This window comes from Patagioenas fasciata, chromosome 2, assembly GCF_037038585.1.
Source record: "Patagioenas fasciata isolate bPatFas1 chromosome 2, bPatFas1.hap1, whole genome shotgun sequence".
Classification (NCBI taxonomy): Eukaryota; Metazoa; Chordata; class Aves; order Columbiformes; family Columbidae; genus Patagioenas; species Patagioenas fasciata.
Window position 1 is genome coordinate 120,061,680 of NC_092521.1, and position 22,991 is coordinate 120,084,670.

Here is a 22,991-nt window from a genome sequence, read left to right on the forward strand (position 1 = left end):
ACGAACTCATATATACCCATGATATAAAACCTTATACAGATTCACAAATGTACAAAGGTTGTAAGGATTAAAACTAGGCATTTAAATACCATGAGAAATTACGTAATCTCCTCTTAAGAGTCCAAAAGTCCAGCTCTAAAGAATTTGCAAATATCTGAAAGGCACTTTTATTTCTTACTACTAAACACATCAGAAAAAAAAAAAAAAAAAAAGAAAAACCCAAACAGGAAATGCATAGTTCCTAAAGCAACAAACAGTAAAAGACTTAATGTAAAGGGGAAATTAACATATTAGCTGAATAACTGAGAACATGAGCACATTCAGAAAACTGCAAGAATTTTATTACACATAGGGTCCTGAAAATGACCCAGAACCAGCAGACAGCACATTATCTCTTTTTAAGAAGAAAATCAAGGGAAAAGATTTTTATGAAGACAGAAAATTCATTTTCTTTTGCTCAGAGAAATATACCTCCCTTTACTACAAGAAAAAGGCAGAACAAAACACATTCCTCCAATACCACCTACCAAAGAAGCCTATGCCTGTTTCATAACTGCCACAATCGCACACAACTGGTTCTGACAACCACACACACCTCAGTACAATCCATTCCACTGCCACAGATAACAAAAGATCTTTTTCTATCCCTTCTTAACCATCGCTCTTCAGGTTCCTTCTTCAAGCAAACTATAATGCAAGTTCTGTCATACAGTCATTTTTCTGTTAGAAATACAACAGAGATCACAACCAAAGTTTACATACAAGCATCGGCTTTTTGTTACTATTAAACTGAGCCAAAACACCTATGTTTAACCACTTATGTCATCCCAACTGATGCAAGTAACAGCAGATTTAAGTTAGTATAACAGTTATGTTTTAAAATATTTCATCAGTTCATAATGTAAATCCATATTCTTCAAAATGTATAAAACAGCTTAAGTTCAACAGTTTAATGGACAGAAATACAAATGGAAATAACTACTCTAAGGTAGGTTTTTTTTAATATGATGACCTAATCCTAAATACCTTCCATGTTTGGAAGTCAAAATGAAACAAAGAAAAATTATTTCCATATAAGGGTAGATATTTTCAAAACAACACAAGCTCTTACTGCACAAATGTGAATTCAAAAGACAGAAAAGTCGATGGCTCATTTTAAAGGTCATGCTTAGGACCAACTTAATGGTGACCAATGTTCAAAAGTGTTTTGTATTCAACTAGACATGATTAGCAGGTATTTTAAGATTTAGCTAAAGTTCTAAGAAAAAAGCCAAAATAAAACAAAGCAAAACCATCCAAAACTGAAAGGCATTCTTCATAAGTAAAATGTTCTGTTGTAAAAAAAGGTTTTCTCAAAAATTTTACATCCAGATAAAGCCAAACACAACATCATTGGAGCATCTCTCAACAACATAAAGAGCATTCATAAAGACTCATCTGAAAACACTACTGTAACACTTCAGATTAGGAAGATTGAGGAAGAAAAAAAAATTAAGAGGAAGAGAGAATAGGGAAAAGATCAATAATATTCATAGTATACTTGACAAGTCATACCATGACAGTTATTAGAAAAGTTGTGAAGGACAGCTATGTTTCCTTTCTCTCTCTTTACATCTTCTACACATATGCTAAAACTGAGAAAATGCTTCACTTCAAATGGATTTATTCCTTTCATCATGCTTTTCTTTCCTTTGGTTACAATAGCCAGACAAAATTGTCAAATACTTATTAAAAAAGGCTAAAGGGTAAAAAAAAAAAAAAAATAAAAAATAAAATAAAAAAAATAAAAACACCCACCTTTTATCAGTCTATCATAATAATGGACAAAGTTATATGTAATTAAAAAAATTAGAAATTTTTGAGTTGTAGAATCAAGCTCACAGCTACACATACATAATTTCTTCTTCTCTAGGGATTTCAACTGTGAGCTCTTTTGCTCTGTTTTTCACACAAAAAGCCATGACTATTTCTTTAATGCATTTTAAGAATTTGCTAACTATCATCAGGAAATAATTTTAATTGGTTCTTTCTATTTGCCTAAGATTTTTCCATAGTTTCCAGAAAAATCACATGCTTCAATTCCCTATGCAAGGCAGATACACTGTTTAAAAACTCAGTTATGCAAACACAAGCTCTGAAGGATCTCTGTAGAAATAATGTGGCCGTACTTGAACAAAATCAATCCAAGCTATTAGCAATGTATGTAAATTCCAGAATTTATCATTATTAGTTATTTGGGCTTTGATATCTCTCACTATGTTCTTCAAATACAATTGCTTTTGAAAGAAATTAAAACAACAGAAAAGTTGCTTTAACAAAAGTAATTCTTTCTTAATTGCATAACTTAAGTCATTCGTAATAATAAAACAGAATTTGGCAATACTTTTGGTCTCTCTGAAGCCAAAGTTTAGCAGACTGTTGCTGTGAAATTCCTTAAGTTATCTTGCCTTTGGGTAGTATGTGGACTGTCAGTTTTTTCTCTGAACCCTTGCACTAGTGAGAATTATCTGCAACCTGGTGTGAAAGAAATGAGGAAAGGCTGAGGGAGCTGGGGCTCTTTAATTTGGAGGAAACTGAGCGGTGACCTCATTAATATTTACAGATATATAAAGGGTGAGTGTCACGAGGATGGAGCCAAGCTCTTCTCGGTGACAACCAATGATAGGACAAGGGTAATGGGTTCAAACTGGAACACAAAAGGTTCCCCTCAAATTTGAAAAGAAACTTCTTCTCATTGAGGGTGACAGAACACTGGAAAAGGCTGCCCAGGGAGGTTGTGGAGTCTCCTACTCTGGAGACATTCAAAACCCGCCTGGACGCCTTCCTATGTAACCTCATCTAGGTGTTCCTGCTCCGGCAGGGGGATTGGACTGGATGATCTTTCGAAGTCCCTTCCAATCCCTGACATTCTGTGATTCTGTGAAAGTTCCAACATGCATTATGAAAACAGAAAGAAAAAACTTTGTATTCAAGGGCTTTACAGTCTAGAATTTTGCTTGTACTTTTTTTATTAAAACGTAAACGTAACTAAGTATTGCATTTCCTGCAGAAATATAATTATGGTTAAAGTATGAAAATAAAATATTTCAGCACTAAAAGGAAATTCAGGTGGTTAAAAGTGTGTACAAATATAGAAAAGGGAGAAGTATACCTTGTATTTTTGTGGCCTCCTTGATGCTTTTCTGCAGCTTTTTCATTTCAGCATCGAATTCTTCATAGTTTATTTCTCTAGAATCAACTCTAGGAGCCTGGAAGACTGAAGGATCAGTTCCAAGGTAGGAACACTGAAGATGACCATCGTCACTCAGAGTGACTATAACACCCTTCAAGCCTCTGCATTAAAAAAAAAAAAAAATAAAGTTCACTGAGAAACTGGGACAAACCGCAGAAGCAATAACATTGAATTTGTGCTGCCTTTACTGTTCCATCTACAAATATAACAGAACTTGCTGTTGTTAATTAGATTATTTGACCAACAGAAAACAAAAATATTTATTCTTTAATTCAGATGTGTTTATTAATATTACTTCCATTTATTGCAATTACACCTAAGACCCAATCTGTGCTTGACAGATGACTAAAACATCACCCAAGTATCTCAGAATCTATATAATCAAGACAGGTAAAGGAAAGTGTCAGAACAAACAAGCTGAGTAGACAGTACAGTTGTAACCTTGTTTTATTCAAAAATTGTTACTTAAGTTTTTCAAAGTATGGATATATTTAAGCTGGTATTCAGGAAGAAGAATGAGATAAATGGAACACTAAGGGAAGGGAAAGGATGCAACAGAAGAAACCACTAACGGATGGAATGTGTTCACAGTGAAGACAGCAGCAGGACTTTGATGGTTTCAGTAGCTGTCATAACCCATTTCTTTGCCTGCTACTGCAGCTACTGTGCTGGCTTCAAACCCTGGCTGGCTCTTCCCTGCAGCATCTTTCCAAAAGGTATCCACATGGATTCATAACATTCCCCTTACACTACTCTGATCAATACAAATGAGTGGTTTATTAGCTACATTATAGTCTCTTTTCCCTCAAGGGAACAATACTTCATTGAACTTACTCTTACAAAAATCTCACCATTTTGTTTATCTGATAATGTATGATGCAAATGCGAGATGTAGGAAAGTATTCAACAAATTATGAGACAACAGGGAGTACTGCAAACATTTTGCTTAACCTGAAGAATTCCTAAACAGAAGAAGAACTGATCAGTAAAGAAGGACTAGCATAGATATTAACAGCAGAAGTTAGGAGAAAGCTTAACTTCCATTTTATTTTTTAAAATGCTTCCTCTCAATTAAATTAAAAGCTTGTATTTATTTTCGTAATCATGAGCTGACACAGTCATACCAATAATTTGCTCTTATTCCATACTTTTATAGCAGACACTGCCTTTGCATCAAATACAACTGCCATATAAAGCGGAGACAGATCAAATTTAATTCTTAGATATAGGACTTAAATTTTTATAAGAAAGCCTAACACACTATCCCACTAATCAAAGCCACATAAAACACTTCATTTGCCTAAGTGTTCAAGCTATAATTCACGAAGAATTAACAAAAAATCCTTTAACTTACATATGCTGACACCTTTCAAGTGCCTGCTCTAGCACAATCCTCATTAAAAGCCAGATATCTATATGAAAAAATGGAATTCTCTTCTGGTTTCCTATGTAGTCTTATAGCATGGCTCCAGTATACACAGACAGAAAAACCTCACTCCAAAACTTTCCAGGGTAACAGTAATTATAAAGTCAAACAGGTGTCACAAATTAATTTTGATAACCGATGGTCCAACCGGATGATCCAAAATGCCTTTTTACAGAATGCTAAGATCACAATTGGAGTGTTGGTTTCACAACTGTAATCAAATATTCTGGAAAAACTATGCTGTAACTGAGATCATCTCAACTCTGTACAGTTACATTATAACTGCATACAGAAATTAAGACTCCACTGGGCAGTATCCAAATAAGTAGTTTCTGCAGACAAGTTTGAGCTTTCTCTTTCTACCGGACGTAATTTTTACTCAATGAATAAAATAAATTTCCTGGTTGAACTACAAATGTATGGAAACTGGTTGGGGCTTCTTTTGGACAACTGGTATCCCCAGTCAGCCCTTTGCTGCAGGTGGAACATGCAAATCTGAACCGCCTTCTGAAATGGAACACACATAATAGGCCTCAAAACACACAGTTCCCCTTATATATTCTATAAGCTCATCTTCAACAGAAATAGTCGTCTCTTTTGGGACTCCTGTTCCTATTGCCACAGAAGAGTTTCCAGCCACCACTGTAATTTTGAACATATATTAACATTCACTACAAAAACTAAGCAAACTGTAATAGGAAGCTCTATTCCTGAGCACCATAAGGCTGGAGACGCCAAGTCTCCCCCAACAAATACTTTAGGAAAGCAGAAGACTTAATACTGATTTTCAACTTACACATCCAGTACCTGCATTAGCAACCATCCTGCAAATGTGACAGCCTGTTTGTGACCTGTGAGCTTGGAGTTTGCATCTGTTCTTTCTGGTAAATTGTAAACTCTCGACCCAAAGTGAGAAGCAGTGGAACTAAGCATGAGTCCTTGCTTCCTCTGGCTGCTTGAATATTTATTGCCAGCTATAGTTGATTTCCTTGCTCAGGACTGGGTCTGTTGCTGGAATTGTCATACATGCAGAATTGTTTATTCTAGTTTTCTACATCCAAAAAGATCTGTACAACACACATCTGTGCTACATTTACAGAATTCTGGATGGCACATGGAACAAACACACTGAGCTAATGCAAGGAGACAGACTATTCTGAATACTTGGACCATAATGCAGTCTTGGTAGGGTATGCAAATAACACCTAATGCAGAGGACTTTGCTCAATGCTTGACAAATGTTAGCAAAGAACCTCGCCATACTGGCCATGGGCACAGCAAAGCCTTTAAAAAAGGGATATTGTTGAAGGAGATGCTACCATGCTACCCAATACACTGTCCCACGTTTTGCTATTTAGTTACAGCAAATAATGAAGTCGCCAAAAAAAAAAATGGGACAAGACAAACTGCATCATGAACTTGCTCCACAACTGGATAAAGAAAACTGATACCTGAAAACAAAACAATTTCTAAAATTCTCCAGTAATGCTTTGGATCATCTTAAAATTTCTTTCCTGAGGCTACGAATCTCTTAAGCTAAGAAGGGAAGATCCATGAAGACTTCTGAATGTAAAGGAAAAGGGCATGAAGGAATATAGCTACACTGTTAGCAAAAAATCTTTGATGATATACTACTAAAGTATAATACATTCAAAAGTGGTTTGTAAATCCAGTCCTTCCTATACACCTTTAAGTTGGTAATCATCTGCAGGTAATGAATCTATCAAATGAAATAAACTAAAATCAATGAGATTATTTTCCTTTATAAATTGTGCTTTTCTTAACTTCTGAGTTCATGTCTGCATTACAGAATGCACATTCAAAAACTTCATCTTAAAGTAAAACCAACTTTCCTGTTAGTCATGATATTCTTTAAGTCTGGACTAGCTCAGAGATAAAAGCACTGGTTTAAGAAAGCAGCATTACAAATGACACTTTTCCTTTACTTCAGTTGTTGTCCTGCTGGGTCCTCAGAAGATTGTTCAATATGAAAAATATAGAAAGATAAAAAAGCTTTTTTCAGTAATCTTTCCTTGTTAAAGCTGTCCATGAATTTGTACATCAATAGAAACAGTAAGGAAAATATGGGTAACCAGTTATAACATATGATTTTTAATACATTAATTTCTCTGTTGGAATATTCGTCAGCCAGTCAGGACTGCCTTATTTTCTCAAGCTTTTATAACAGGGGGAGAGGGAGCATATTTAACAGTTTCATACTAGTTTCCCTGCAGCTACTGCACTCATACAATATCCCTGCAAATATCGTTACTTCATTTGGCACATTTTGCACACAATCTGGAATTTCAATTACTTGTTAAATTTCTTTTATTGTAAACTATTATTTTTTTTTTTACTATATATCACACAATAGTCAAAGTAATAGCAAATCTAAGGGGACATTTCAACAGTGAGGAACTCAAAGTATGAAACAAATTATTCTGGTATCTAAAATAACTTTACAGTACAAAGCAACTCCCACACACATATGGTAATAATTTGAAAAACTATCTTTTATTGGATTCTGGGTAATAATAACAGCATATGTTTTTGTGGGTCTTCTCTTACTAAACAAATTGCTCACAACATAATTCTTGAAGAAATTAAAATGCTTTGCATGTTTCCAGTTATATAATACCAAACTGATCACTCAAACAATTGACTTAGAAGTTGAATCTGTAATTCTGAGTTCCATTTGAATGACACAAGCTAAGCCTTGGACAACTCTCAGAACAAGGTCTGGTTATTGACACCATTTACAGCTTTAATTATTTATATTTATAATAGCACATAAAACTTCTACCTCAATTTAAAAAATAGTTTTAATGGACATTACTTATACCAATCATTTTAGAAAACAAGATGCTCTGCAATACTACTGAAAATGTATTATTTATAAACTAGGAAACTAATTCCTGAGCTGTGCTCAAGTATTTTGGATCAAATTCTCTCCTGATTTTATCATCCCCTAAAACAATTATGTGCAAGAGCATAACTACAATAGCACTTTAAGTTCAGTGCTTTCGAAAACTAAAATTGTTCTAAGTTTCACTACCATTTCAATGTCATTTTAGATGTAACTGTGTGAAGCATTTGATGAAATGCTAAAGGAAGATCAGACTAGGATTAATAAGCTATAAGCATTTCTAACATGAACTCATGGGAGTGAAAGTCAAAAGCCCATCTTACTCTGATTAAATACACACTTCAAAATCAGACCTCCAGCTGAATATTTAAAGTATACCTGGTGAAACTCAGTGCCAGCTACCACCAATTTTTAAGTGGCTTTGGGTATCTGTGGAGCACCCTCATGTTCCTTTGAAAATCTCTTCCTCATTCTAAAAATCTTTACTCAAACTTACATCAAAAGTAATATGTGCACGTGTAAGACTTCCTCGTTCTGCTATTACACATGAAAATGGACAATCTGTTTGCTCTCGGAAACTAGAATTCTTTTAAGGCTATTTATCTCAGGTATTTAACACACTTTGCACCCTCTGTAGAGGGCATGCAAACAAAATATTAATTTAGTGTTCAATTATAATTTTACAACAATATGTAATTATATTGAATATCATTAAGTGGTATATAACTTGTGCTGTTGCTTCACAGAAAAGCATTCTTCATTTTTCTATTTGTGTGATAGCTTAAGATTGTTGATCTTAATGAATACCAGACACAAATCTAGTTTAAAAAAATTATGAAATGCATGTAAGAGGAAAAGGGAAATGAAACATGACTTCATCTTGATAATCTATGACAAAGCAATTAAAAAAGAAAAAAAAATAAAGTTATAACTAGAACAACAGACCAACACCTATCCCCTCTTATAAGCACTGAAATCTACTGAGAGTCAGAAAGACATTTTCACTAGCACCTTGGTGACACCTCACAGCACAACAGCAAACTAGTGCCTTACTGCACAACACCTTCAGACAAGTCTTTAGCTTGAGTAGATTTCTCTTTGAAAGAGACTCTGCCTAAAAGGCCAAATGCCACCCAGTGACCACATCAGAAGGAGCATCTTCCACCAAACAACAACACGAAAAAAAAAAAAAAGCAATGGAAATCATCTGGTTTTACTGCCAAGTTAAAATCAAATACTACTCATGAAAGTTTGGGTCAGGGGTCTTTTCTGCCAGATCACTACTGCCACCTGCGGGGAGCACCACAAGGATTGTGAGGAGCTTTAGGAGTGCCCCCAAAGCTACCAGGTCACATTAAATCAAGCAGAACGGTGGGTTTTTTGGTTGGTTGGTTGGATTTTTGTCATTTGTTTGGGGTTTTTTGGGGGTGTTGGTGGGGGTTTTTTGTGGTTTTGTTTCGGTTTTTAACAGGGTTAGTATGACAGCTTGACAGTTTCAGGGAATATTAAACAGGTTAAAACTTAACAATGCACATAGAGGGACAGACATTCATGCACAGCACCATCTCCTGGTTCCTTCACGAAGGAAACACACTGGTACAGACAGGCTAGACAGGCGATTTAAGCTCATGCTACAAATTACATAAATTATTTTGCATCTAAGTATTAATCAACTTAGCTTCTTGTTGTTTTAAATATAAAATCAAAACCATTTCAAAAGCAGAAAAGGTTTTATTAAAACTAGCAAGCTATACAAAACACAGATTTAAATTAAAATTAGCATTTATCACAAAGTCGAATAAAACCAGAATATTTAGAGGGATGACACAGGCCTCCAGAAATGTATTATCTTGCTTTAAGCAAAAAATGTGAAGAGTTCTGAAGAAGATTAGATGCAAAGAAAAGTCATAACTTCCACATTACATTCATTATTATCACAGTTCAATATCTAAGACGGTTAGTGGCATTATCTGAATTGAAAATGAATGTGAGGACTGATAAGAAAACCTGTTTACTTTAAATAAGAGTGCAGCCTCTAGTTCAGAGCTCCACATAATAAGAAACAAGAGAAATTACATTGTGATTTTATTTATGATAGCACCAATGTTAGTGACAGGAAAGAAATTAAAACCAACTGTGACACACGTAAATTATCTCCGTGCTTCACTCTTTCTTAGAGCTACAGCAAGGAGTACATATTTTTTCATTTGCACCTCCTTTGCCTCAACTCAAAAATCTGGTTCAAGGTCAGACTCCCTCACTGGCACACAGGTATATCGCAGCTTCCAAAGCCTCAAAGGCTGTGTGTGCCAAAAGGTATAATAGCTGCTATGGCGTCATGAACAGAGAATCTGGAGGGCCTCCAAAGCTTATCCTTCATCTGAACCTTCTCTTCTCCCACATCAAGAGAGCAGTTAGACTGCATTTCACTCCAGGCAAGCTGCAAAGGCCCCCAGCATCTCTGCTTCCAACAATCAAGAGATGCAAGGTGCTATACTGATAACATCTACACTCTAGTAACCTTATTGTTTTAGATAAAGCTTATTCTTAACTGTTGGCTTCATATAAGCTATTATAATATTAGACAGTACATGAGGAAAATTAAGACTGTCCACAGACTACAAAGAGGCTAACAGGAATAACCATGATGTGTCTTTACCACAGGTTTATTCTGAAAGGATTGACTAATTACGTAACTTGAAAAACACTCAATCTCCATCTCTTTCTCCCCACAGTTCGACAGTGATGTGCCTAAAAGCTTCAAAATTCACCAGCATTTCAAGCAGGAAAAAGTGCATACACTATTATTTTTAACAATACTTATCATTGTCCCTTCACCCTGTGTGAAGAGCAAAGCTGCTCTTTAAAAGCTCTCATCTCCCAAGTTTAACACAAAATGTCCCACCTGACGATCCTTGTAATAAAAAAAATGTCATTCATGTTAATAGCATAATAATCAAGACATTCAAAATCAACAGCTTTAGATTGCTCACAATAACTGTTTTTCAAACAAGATGTCCAGCACATCCAGACCAGTGTCACAATACAGTCATAAACTCCAGCCTACTGCTCAATATCCAACTTCAAGACTTAGTTCAGAACCTGATACAGTTATATTCTACTCTGGCACAACATGAACAGCCACAGATAAATTGTGGGTTAGCAAAAAAAAAAAAAAAACCTATGGTATTTGTTTAAAAGCAAGTATTTTATTTTAAATACGAGAGAGGGAGTTACTTGCCTTCTTGTTCTTGAGCAGTTAGAATTTTCACTTTTAAGACTTTCTCTAGAACCATGAGGGCAGGAATATTTTAAATGTTATTTTAAAGTAAGTTGAAACCCTTACAAAACTGTATGACTGTAAAAAAGAAGGCTTTTTGAAAAAGCAAGTAAGTGGCATGCAATAAAATTAGGAGAACTCACAATATGGACATGTGCTTAATATTATACACTAAATACCATTTAAAACAACTTGTTAGAAAGCCCAGTCATGAATCACAGTATATGCTGGACATGGTATTTGGCACATCTGTGTCTTTTGCAGGATCAGAATCCTACATGTTCATATTTTGTGGGTAGGCTTACAGACACTAAAATTATCTCTTCAAAAGACCTTTAAAAGAGTAATATTTTGTACTGTCATCTCTTAACAATCCAGTGGCAATTTAGTGATGAAAAACAAAGTTATGGGTTTTTTTCTTAAAACATTTTTTAAAGTGCAAGTATGTTTACGTATAAAGATTCCAGAATTCTCTGCATTTAACTTCTCAGATTAGGCAACATTCTCACAGAACACTCAAATAAAAATTTATATATGTATATGTATATAACTGAACAGTTTATACTGTGCGTCATAACTGGCATTGCTTCTATTACAGTACTATGATACAGAAAAAGGAAAAATGTTTCAATAAACTATAAAGTTTGATTCCTGTAGTTTTCTTTCCATAAAACTGTGTAATAAGTGCTAAGTTTTGCCACTTTTATATGTAAGTTTTGCCATTTTTATATGGTGATTCTTTAACGGTTGCAGTAGCTGTGGTGATGTCAGTTATAATAAGGAATACCAGATGGGCTGGAATGAAGAACAAAGTATTTTCAAGCATCTGGATAACTAAAACATTCAATGAGAGGGGTTTTATTTTGACTCCACCCACTACTACCCATATGTGAGTGCACTTTTAGACCTTATATACTTAATTCAACTACAACATTTCTTCGTATTTCTTCCAGTTAAATTCAGTTCCTGCTGCCCCTCTACTGTTTGGGGAGCCCAGCTACACAAAATGCGTTCATCTAACCACCCAACCTACTACGATTCTGTGCCAGAACACAAGTTTTCGTTTCAAGTCCATATTTGGACCAGAGCAATATTTTGTCACTTGCAAAGTGATGGCAGATTTTCATTTTCTTTAAAAAATATTGGAAGGTAAAACTTCATAAAGCACATTTTCAACCAACGGATATACACCAGAATTCTAAACTCCAATCTTTTGATTCATGTTCCCCATTTAAATTAAACTGACCAGTCTGTGCTGCTACACACAAGTTCAAATCTGGGAATTAATCCTTTGTCAAAACAAAGAATTTAAACACTAGCTTACGTTCTCTTCTTTATAGAGACAGGTTACTGAATCAGAGTTATATATAAACTTATTCAGACAAAGTGCCACAAAGTTACAAGCATGTTAACTACATCTGGCTCAAGCTATTTCTCACCCATAGAAGATAAGTCTTGGTTCTATGAAGCCAGCGAACAACAGTCTCCAGGGTCTTTTTACGTCATTATACAAATAAGTATAAAAAACACACATTTCTTACTAGTCATTCTAATATTATGAAATACTAACAACTAAAAAGAATCCAAAAGGAGTATTGTATTAAGCTTTTTTCTAGAAGGTGAGAAAAGTGATTGTCTCCATGGATGTATGCTCCAATAACTGTAAAATTCTTAATTGTTTGGTGTTGGTGTAAAGACAGGATTGATTTTAAATGCAATAAATGCAATACATGTCTCTTTCAGTATTGTGTTCCCCTTCCAAATGCAAACTATTAGCAATCCTGAAGTGTAGCAGCACATATCACTTGGCTTATGCTTAACATGCACTGGACAGGAACAGAGTATTGGGATACAGAGTAACCTACAAAGCCATGAAAACTACCCAACCCTTCTTCACATATTCTTTTGAACCTAGGGCTAAAGCATCAGGAATTTTTTTTGCAGGCGTTCATTGTTGCTGGTATGGTCATCAAATAGCCAAGACCAACAACAACACTGACAGTTCAAAGGTGACACATCAGACTATCAAGCCAAAAAAGCTTCTCACTTTGTGCTGCCATCCAGCAGGACCTGGACAGGCTGGAGAGCTGGGTGGGGAATAACCTGATGAAATTTAACACGGGAAAGTGTAGAGTCCTACATCTGGGCAGGAACAATCCCAAGTTCCAGTATAGGTTGGGAAATTACATATTAGAGAGCAGTGTAGGGGAAAGGGACCTGGGGGTCCTGGTGGACAACAGGATGACCATGAGCCAGCACTGTGCTCTTGTGGCCAGGAAGGCCAATGGCATCCTCAGGTGTATTACAAGGGGGGTGGTTGGTAGATCAAGGGAGGTTCTCCTTCCCCTCTACTCCACCCTGGTGAGACCCCATCTGGAATATTGTGTCCAGTGCTGGGCCCCTCAGTTCCAGAAGGACAGGGAACTGCTGGAGAGGGTCCAGCGTAGGGCAACAAAGATGATTAACGGAGTGGAGCACCTCCCTTATAAAGAAAGGCTGAGGGAGCTGGGTCTCTTTAGTTTGGAGGAGACTGAGGGGTGACCTTATTAATGTTTATAAATATATAAAGGGTGAGTGCCACAAGGATGGAGCCAGGCTCTTCTCAGTGGCAAACAATGACAGGACAAGGAGTAATGGGCTCAAGCTGGAACACAAGAGGTTCCACTTAAATTTGAGAAGAAACTTCTCATTGAGGGTGACAGAGCACTGGAACAGGCTGCCCAGGGGGGTTGTGGAGTCTCCTTCCCTGGAGACATTCAAAGCCCGCCTGGACACATTCCTGTGTGACCTCACCTAGGCGTTCCTGCTCCAGCAGGGGGATTGGACTGGATGATCTTTTGAGGTCCCTTCCAATCCCAAACATACTGTGATACTGTGATCTGTAAGTATGCTTACGTTGTTATCTCTGGTTAGAAAGAATGAATGCCACATGCCTGTAGTAGTATACGGCAAAACAGAAAAGTCAGAGACAGGTAACCAAGAAATGAGTATGTACATGCAAAACAGGCTGGAAATTACTAGATAATTAAGCAACACTGTACAGATCTTTTTACACTACTCACCTGTTATGCATGTTACACATCCTTTTATTAGAAAAGATGGAAGAAAAAAGGAAAGAGGCACCTAGGAGTAAAATGATAACTCAGCACATAGCAAGAGACTATTGCTTCAGTAAATTAGAAGTCATTGTCTCCAAAACTAACTTGTAAGTATTTAAAAATATTGTAAAATACTTTCTCATAATGCACCTGTGTAACTATAACACAAGCGAAGATTTTCCAAGAGATAGGAAAGTTAATAGCCATGGCTATCAACACCACATAGGACAATACAAATATTCAAACACTAATCAATATGATTACATAGAAAATTATTTTTCAGTACTTTCATTAGTCACCCTGTGCTCTTTTATTATTTCTGCAAGGCGAAGAAGGACTCATACAAGAACACTAGAAATTTTAGAGTTACCAAATTACTTTGTCTTACAAGCAGTAAGAAAATTGGACGTTACTATAGCATCTCAATTCTATCATCTGAAGTGATTCAGTAAGCTGCAGTATTTCCTGCATCTCAGCCTACATAACACAACTTTGAATTTATTACTTTAAGTCTTTGATTCAGTAAAATACATAATCAAATACATAAGACAGCATAAGACAAAATATAAACACAAATAGTCTATGGGAATGTGGCTTTAATAGATGGCTGATAAATACATTACTATGTGATACAGTCTTAATGGACTGGTGATTCACAACACTGATGTTACGGGTTCAGGTGTGACCCCTATAGTCTGCAATGATCATACTTGGAGAAACAATTAAAAACAGTATTTAAGTAATTTTCAAATATCATAGTCAGTTGTAGTGCTAGCAATTAACAGAAAAAAATCACTTTGTGATTTCAAACTGAGCAAAACAGAATCAGTGGTGAAGACATGGAACCCTGGGATATTTTTATGGGAGCATTCCTCAGTTTAAACCTAGGCAGATGTAAAGTTCATAAGGAGTTGAAGTGTGGATAAAGCTTAGTAAGTGTGCCTGCTTGCCATTTTGAACATATAAAGTCTACTTTTATTTCCTGGCTTTTCAACAGTTACTTTTGTTTATTAAAAAAAACCTCAAATAATGAAAACATACTTACTAGCTTAATTCAAGCTAAAAGGTTGGGTGCTGGAAATTTAATATTTTAAGAAACTCAGAAATTCTTATTCTTTAAAGGTGACAAATGACTTCTGGACAAAAAACCTTTCCAGACTGCTTTATATTTCCTCTTCAGAAAACATGCTGTTCCATTACCAAGTAAAATGATATTTATCTGACAAATAAAGTCAAAGCTAATATTCCAGTAACTTTCACCAACTTGTCCATACCTGTCAACCCCTTGTAATAAAAGAAACTTCACATTTTACAGGGCATACACATCATTTTGTGGGTTATTTGCTTCAAAAATCTTTCTTCCATGAAGAACAGTCCTCCTGCTCACAGATATGGTAGTTCACATAAATACTGACAAAATAACGTTCCCATATTCTAATTCCTAGATGTAGCTCCTAAAAAGCAAGAGACACCACATATGCGAAGCATCTAATTACCTATAAACAAGCACTACAGGTGGGGATAATTTTTTTTCAGTATTTCTAACCAAATTCCAATGTGGCTGAAGGTGAAAATATCCTTCATTTAAACATGAAGTTCACTAATAAACTGGCGCCTAAATTAATAAGTCCCAAATACATTAAGTAGAGAAGGAAGAATTATCTTTCCCACCCTCAGAGAAGGCTGGTTTGCTGCTAGAAATGTGCCTGCTGAGAAATTCCACATGAAATCAGCATTTTTTTGCCATATAGATACGATCAGACTTCATTTCTTGATGGATAGGCAAAAGCACAAAGAACCGAAATAGGCAACACAACATATTGACTTGAAAAAAAACAGGTATCTGAAGAAGTTTGCAGTCTATTTCAATTTAAAAGAAAAAAATGGCAGGCTACCTTTTAGCATCCACAGGCTTATCAGATGTAACTTAAAGGCTGCATACAAACAAAACCAAGCAGTAAAATCAAGACTAGTGAACTTTAAAAATGTTCAGAAGAAACAAAGTCCCTGACTGAAAGGCTTCATGCTTTCCTCTTGCAAAAAGAGATTTGTGACTTGAAAGTCATCAAAACAGAAATATCCTTCCTGAGACCACATCTAAACTGAATGCTCTATGTGGATTTAACTCAATCCACCGCAGCATGTTGGGTGTTTGTGATGGAAACATCCCTGAGGCTACGAACACGAGCTATTTTGCTTCAGACTGAATGCACGTTAACATAATGTTCTAGTTTCAGGCCAGCCAGGTCAGAGTAATACTTAATGCAATCAATCAGCAATTAAAACATCGTACTCTTAGGAACAGCTTTGACAAGTGAGTTAGTGTCAAATAAATAGAAAAATAGTTGTCTAAGTATTTTAATCTACTCCAATGACCTTTTATGGTCAAACACATGGAGATAGGATAATAAGGTACAGAAAAACAAATACAACTTGTCACAGGCCCTTAAGAAGTGACTTTCTGCTACTTTCTGAATAAGCTATTTCAGATTATTCAGACAAGCATAACCCAACTTTTTGGTCATTTGCCCTTACAGGCTCAAATCCCTGCCAACGGGAAAAAGATGACTTTTATATGAAGTGCTCGATCAAACGGGAATTCTATGTTCCTATGGGCTTGCTTCCCACACCTGAACTAAGGCAGGGAGAATAGGGAGGAGGGGAAATGGGGGAGGGTGGGGCGCAGCAGAGAGAGAGAGAAACCTAACACATCTCAAGAAGCCTCAAAAAGTGACAAATTAATAGAACTGATAATCCATAAAAGTAAGAGATACAGCTCATGAATTTCCTTCACAAAGGAGATGTGGAAGTACATGGAAAGTCTTAGAAAAGAGGTCTCTGGTGAAAAAAGGAAAAACAGAAAAGGAAGGGCAATAAAAAAGACAATGGACTTTGAAGTCAATGCTAAGAAGATATTTATATATTTATGGTGAATACCACGCAAACACTGGTGCTCAAAATTACCATCTCAATATCGAAAATTTGAGGGGAATAGGAAGTCTTTTAATTTCTTTGCGTAACTTTTCAGATTTTGGCTAACTGCAGCATATGGACAGTGTCTCTTCAAACTACTCTAGATGGAGTGGGTTGTTAGGGGGTTTTTTTGCTTTGTTTGGGGTTTTTAAATCAACTCAGGCAGAATATCTAAAACATTTTCTTCAAGAGTTTCAGCTTCAGTGAAAATGCTTTTGCACAGCCGCAACTTTAAGGATGACAACACAGGGTATGCAAAAATGTATAATAACTGTCCAAGCAGGCTTATCCATGGGAAGGTGAATTTGGGCTGAAATAAAATCTTAAGCAGTTTAATCCAAATTGGTAATGTAAGTGGTTATACCTCTGAAGCAATCCATGCAGTGTTAAGCATGTAGGAGTCCCCTTGACATTAAAACAATGTCATAAACAGCTAGTAACTACTACACATTAACAGAACCAGAATTTAAACTTCTAACAAAATAATGGACAAATTCGTATAACAATTATTAGAACTGAATTTCCAGTTCAGTGACCATAGTTATAGAGATCTCCAGGTAAAACTGAAAACAAGATAAGCTCTCAAATTTTTGCCTGTAGTTTAAGCTTCTGATCACAAGCTTTTATAGGGAATTTTCAACTTCCTGACAGAGAACACCCAGGTTTTAATAGAAGGCAAAAAAAAGTGTAGTTCAACAGCTTAAAAATATATCACTTGTAGAGTGCAGAGACATCAGTAACATGTTATAAGTAACACCTTATCTTTGATTCTATTTTTCCTTGCGTGTTTTTGAGAATGTGATGGAAATAAAGCAGTTTATGCTAGAATTCAATCCCAAATGTTGTAGTGTGTTGTTATCATTATTTACATACTGGTATTGCAATAGAGAAATACTGTATTTCACATTATTGTAAAAGGAAAAAAATCAATTCATAAAGAATAAGGAGGTTCACACACGAGAAACACAAGTTACTTAGGTGGAATTCTCCAAAGCACTTGAGCAGTCAATCTTAGAAGCAGACTAGCAAGATTATAGGATAAAGTATACAACTGCCTTTACGAGGAACTCACTACTCCTGCCCCAAGGGATTTACACAGAATAGCTTGTAATAATGCTTTTCTTATCCAGCAAGCCAGAGTCTAACATTAGAAATAACAGACATCATGCCAACAAGAAAATACAGATGAACGTATATTATCTGTAGAGACAAATACTTTCAGAATGCTTCATTTAATTTGTAAGTATTATAGGAATAAAAGTGGAAAGGATGTGAAAGTAATTAATTGACATACATCGTATTTAAGACACTTCAGTCTCTCGGCAATGTAAGATTAACAACTCTATGCTTATTAAAGTACTTACTATTATTTATGTTACAGTAGTGCCCAGAGGCCTCAACTGAGACTGAGGCCACTCTTGAATGGAGTATTAGAAAATCATTATCGCATTGACTCACAAAGAACCCTGTTTCAAATCATTTTTTTAAAGAACAAACATATATTTTGTTTAAGCCACATGACTACTGCTATAAGCTTTACAACAGTTTTTGCAATTTAGCTCATCTTTAATGTCAAAAAGAAGTACAAGCATACGGCATATTTTTAAATGGAAAGACAGAAGCACAGCTCTGAAAGACACAAGCCCTACACTTCTCCCTATCTCTCAGGCCATTGGGTCTAGACACACAGATGTTCTTTACTTTATCAGTACCTGTATAAAGAGGTTTGCATAACTAGACTGCTGTCTCTCCACACTCTACAGAACAAAACCCCAAACCAAACCCTAGCATTAGCAGGTCTGTGGGAATTCTGAAATTATCTGGGACACATTAGGCTCCCAAAATTCTCACTAAGATCAAACTATTGAGTGTTAAAGTTCACAGAGAACAGGCAGAATCTGCATAAACTTCTTAGAGGTATTATTGAAACAGATGGTTTAATAATATGTTTCAAAAAAAAAAGTATATACAAATGTTAGTACAATCTGCTGTTGTAAAAATCAATGCCTTTTCCAATTTTTTTCTGACACAAATATTTTGTCTGAACTTCTAAACCTGTACTGTCATATCCTGCATAATTAACTTTTGGTTTATACTAACTGGCCCACTGAGACTATTTGTTATATTTTACTTGTAAGACCTGTTGGATAAAAGCCAGCAGAACTCTCTCCAGAGAGTAAAAAAAAAAAACTTAAATTATTAAAAAATCATTAGGTAACCATTAGCACCAAACAAAACACAAACATCTCTCAAATTACTCTGCACAAGTCAGTAAAGCTAGTTACATGTTGCATTTTCATTTGTTACGAGATAAAACACACAACATGACCAAGTATTCAACAAACCAGTGTATGTTAGCACAAAAGTCAAACACCTGCCAGGGATCAGAAGGAATTTACCTGAAAAGGACACTCCTACTGCATCCAGTATGGTCACAGGCACTGGGCAGCCAGCACCTACCACAGTTCTGGTGGCACAAAGTACAGGCATAAACGGGATTGGAAAAACACTCGCTGAACTTTTCTGTAGTTTTCTTATTTCGGTGACAGACTCAGCAGAAGTTATTAATATGTCATTTCTCTACACTCGATTCCTCTCCCAACCAGGTTTTTCTTGACCTGTCTCGTGTATCTTACCAAGGATTTTGGTCTGTTGCAGTGCAATCCTGAGCAATTCAAATGGTTCTTTAATTTCCACAGTTTAACATTGGAGTTGAATAATCTGTTCCAACAAATTATCTCTGGAATTCATATGCTCTTAAATGCTTAATGAAGAACAGATTTTCAGTGAGATTCCCTATTTGCCTGTCTCAGGGAAGGATCTTACCAGATTGCAAAGCTTCTCTTTCCATTCTTTTAAAGAAGAAACTACTCCACTGAAGGTACGAGACCGCAGGTTCTACCTTCATTCAAGAAATCTAAAGCACAATACAGCAACTCTAGTATTCTTCTAGAATTAACGGTATGCCCATTATTTTGTAAAATATTAATATCATTAAAGAAAAAACACTTTGAATTTTCCTTTTACAAGTCACCCTATTTATTACATGCCTCAGAACTGTTTGTTAAGAACTACAAGCAAATTTCACAACTGGAAATGAATCTGAAAAAAAGTAAACTTTAATAAGTTACTTACTGTAAATTTGCTACTCTCACTGATACAGGAATGTGGGGAAGTTGAGCGGCCCACTTCAGTGTAACATCTTGATAAACATTCAAAATTTTATTATGGTTTCCAACTAGAGTGTTTATTGTTCCTTCTTTTACTGTTAAAGATATAAAACCAGTTTTAGCATGAAAGATTTTCAAAAGCCCGTACTTTTCTTTGAGGCTTATATCATTACAATATTTTTTCTTTTCCTTTCAAGCCATTAATTGTTATAAATTAATTTACTATAATTAAAGTATTAACATTTCTGAAAGTTACATTGACAATAACCAAGGATATACATGATTAATTATGGATAACAACTTCAATTGCATACTATACAACACATGCCACAAATTTCTACACTTCTAGCCAGAGTTGTCTGGCAATTTAAAACATGACTAAGACTCATAATTGCCATATTAGTATGCCAGGATAGGTACAACAAAATACACAGAGGTTAAATATCAGCTGCCCATGCTTAGTCTTCATTAATCGACTGACCTGTGAATACTGATTAAAGGTGTATGCATGTATAGATTTTATTTATAGCATAAATAAATCAGAAAGCATAAAATGTGAAGATTGTTAAGATCAAAGACTAAAATGATATTTTAAGTCTAAAATAAGACAAAGAGGCAAAAAATTTATCAGATGGTTTCTGAAACATTAATATAGAAAAGGTATTAAGAATCTGTAGTTCTATAGCGGCTTCCAACATAGTTTCATCTCCTAACAGTAAACTTCATTTGTTTTTTTTTTTAACTGTCAGTAAATGACAGAAGGTTCTCAAACACTAGTTTACTCTTTCAAAATCTCTCATTCTTCCATGTTTGTTGCTTTGGTAGCCTGGGCAAACTTACTCAAACACTAGACAATTACCTCAATTTGGTGATGAGAAAATATCTATTTAGATTCTAAAAATTATGACACTTCACACTAAGTAACATTGAAAATAAATCTGCTTCATCCAAAAAGAGAGCTCTAATTCCACATATTTTCTACAAATCAACAGCTTATTCAGAAAAAAATATACTTATTCAGTGGAAACAAAAATTCATAGCTGTAAAAAGTAACCAAGCTAAAATTAAGTTGAATTTTCTTTTTACAAACCTGAACAATAAGGAATGAAGCAACTTGGACTGTAATCAAGCTTTTTCATGAATCGAATTTGCCCATTATCCTTCAGGCAAAAGAAGTTTCTCTCACCAAGTACAAAAACAGAAGAAACTGCCTGATTAAAGGAGACAACACATATATCCAGTGCTTGTTCTCCGATGTTTAAAACCCAATCCACCTTCAAAAGAAAAAACATGCTCAGAGATCAGTTGACAGCTGCATATTGGAGACAAAACTTATAGATAAGGCTTAGAACTCATCAAATTACATGAATATTGTTAACATAGCTAGAAAAGCAAAATCAAGGTCTTTTTTTGAATGAGAAAACATTAGTTATCCTCTTATGTTGAAGGCAGTTGATAACTTTCCTTATTGTGACTAAAGTAGCAAAAACATCCTCTGTTTCTCGTAATAGTTGTGAATTGATGGCTACACAGTTCACTTAAGCATATTTAAATTTTAAAATACATACCCCATTCAAAATGAAAACACTTTAACTATTAAATCTAAGAACAGAGTATCAGAATCATTTAAATCTGCCTCTTTACATGTCCTCAGATATTAAGGGCAAGGTTAGAGAGCAAAAGGTGATAACTTATTCTGCCAATACATGTAAATGGAAAAACAGACAACATTTTAGGTGTGTAAGCCAATACTCATGTTTTCAGTCACTAACATACAGCCTTCAATCAGAAGAATGTTTGTGTATATGACAGCTTGTCTACTTTTCCACCTAAATACATTGATATAATAAGCAACTACTTGGAAATCCCACCATGCCTATACCCTTACATCTTTAAACAATACTACTGCTTATTGATACTTTTCATTAGTTTGTTATTTCAGCTCCTCTGAAAAATTTCAACTAATTCACATATGCAAAAATTACTTTTGACTACTGCCAAGCTGGTTAAACAGAAGTTCAGAATTTCTGAAGTCAAAAACATCAACTGTCAGCAAATTGCAAGTTCAACTGTCAGCACTTCTTATATGAACAGCATCAATCATTTTGCTTAAAGAAACATAGAATGTGTTAGTAAACATGCTGGTGCATCTGACATATGATGCTGTAAGTGGCATCGTAAAAGCCAAAGGGAAAAAAAGACAGGCTTATTACATTCATCTCCACATATGCTTCTCAGTTTAAATTTTTTAAAATGTATATAATTTGCATCATATCTGATAAAGCTTCCAAATTTCTTATTTTAAAACTATGTCTACTCCTAATTCAAAATGTAGGATTCTGACTGACAGTTTGAACAAGTTCTATGATTAGCCACTGCAAGGAAAATGTTCTCCCTATATTTTACTGTTATATATGAAATATGCTGAATCTAGCATTTTACATAGTATATTTAGCAGACAAGCAATTCTACTGCAGGACCACAGAGAATGAAAATCTCTTCTTCTGAATAGGAGGCTGCTCAAATATTAAACAGCTTAATCACATGGACCTCCTGAAGACCATTGAATCCACAGGATTTTGACAAAAAGAGTCGAGGATACTGCCTAGTTATGGAAATATTTTTCATTGCTGAGTTTTCTCAAAATAGAAAGGATTCCCCAGGTAGCATTGAGGTTAATTTTGTAAGTCCAACACAAAGTCACAAATGGACTGAAATTAAAAATGTGAGCAATATTTCAGGTGTACCTATTAATCTGTTTTACCACAGTTTAGATTCTATTACAAGACTGCCTTAGAAATAAGTATTTCCAGTATATGATTCTGTTCCCCTCCACCCCCACCCCTTAGAACAACACTGAGTTTGAAGGTCCAACCATAAACAACTGAAGCCCAAAGAAAACTTAATAGAAAACTACTGGAGTCTTTCCATTGCCTTTAATGGCAA

At 35.3% G+C, this 22,991-nt stretch overlaps 1 protein-coding gene across 5 annotated transcripts in view; it reads right to left on the reverse strand.

Annotated features, from left to right (window-relative positions):
• The window catches only part of BBS9 (Bardet-Biedl syndrome 9), a 330,225-nt gene that overhangs the window by 268,789 nt on the left and 38,445 nt on the right, over window positions 1-22,991 (reverse strand). For all 5 annotated transcript variants that reach the window (XR_011737694.1, XM_065831489.2, XM_065831490.2 and 2 more), the window contains 3 exons: window positions 21,136-21,319; window positions 20,011-20,140; window positions 3,152-3,333 (listed from right to left, as the gene is read on the reverse strand). Coding sequence is in view for 4 of the 5 variants with exons in the window: in XM_065831489.2 (XP_065687561.1) it covers window positions 3,152-3,333; window positions 20,011-20,140; window positions 21,136-21,319 (496 nt within the window). In the remaining variant the exon portion in view is untranslated. The remainder of the gene's footprint in view (window positions 1-3,151; window positions 3,334-20,010; window positions 20,141-21,135; window positions 21,320-22,991) is intronic.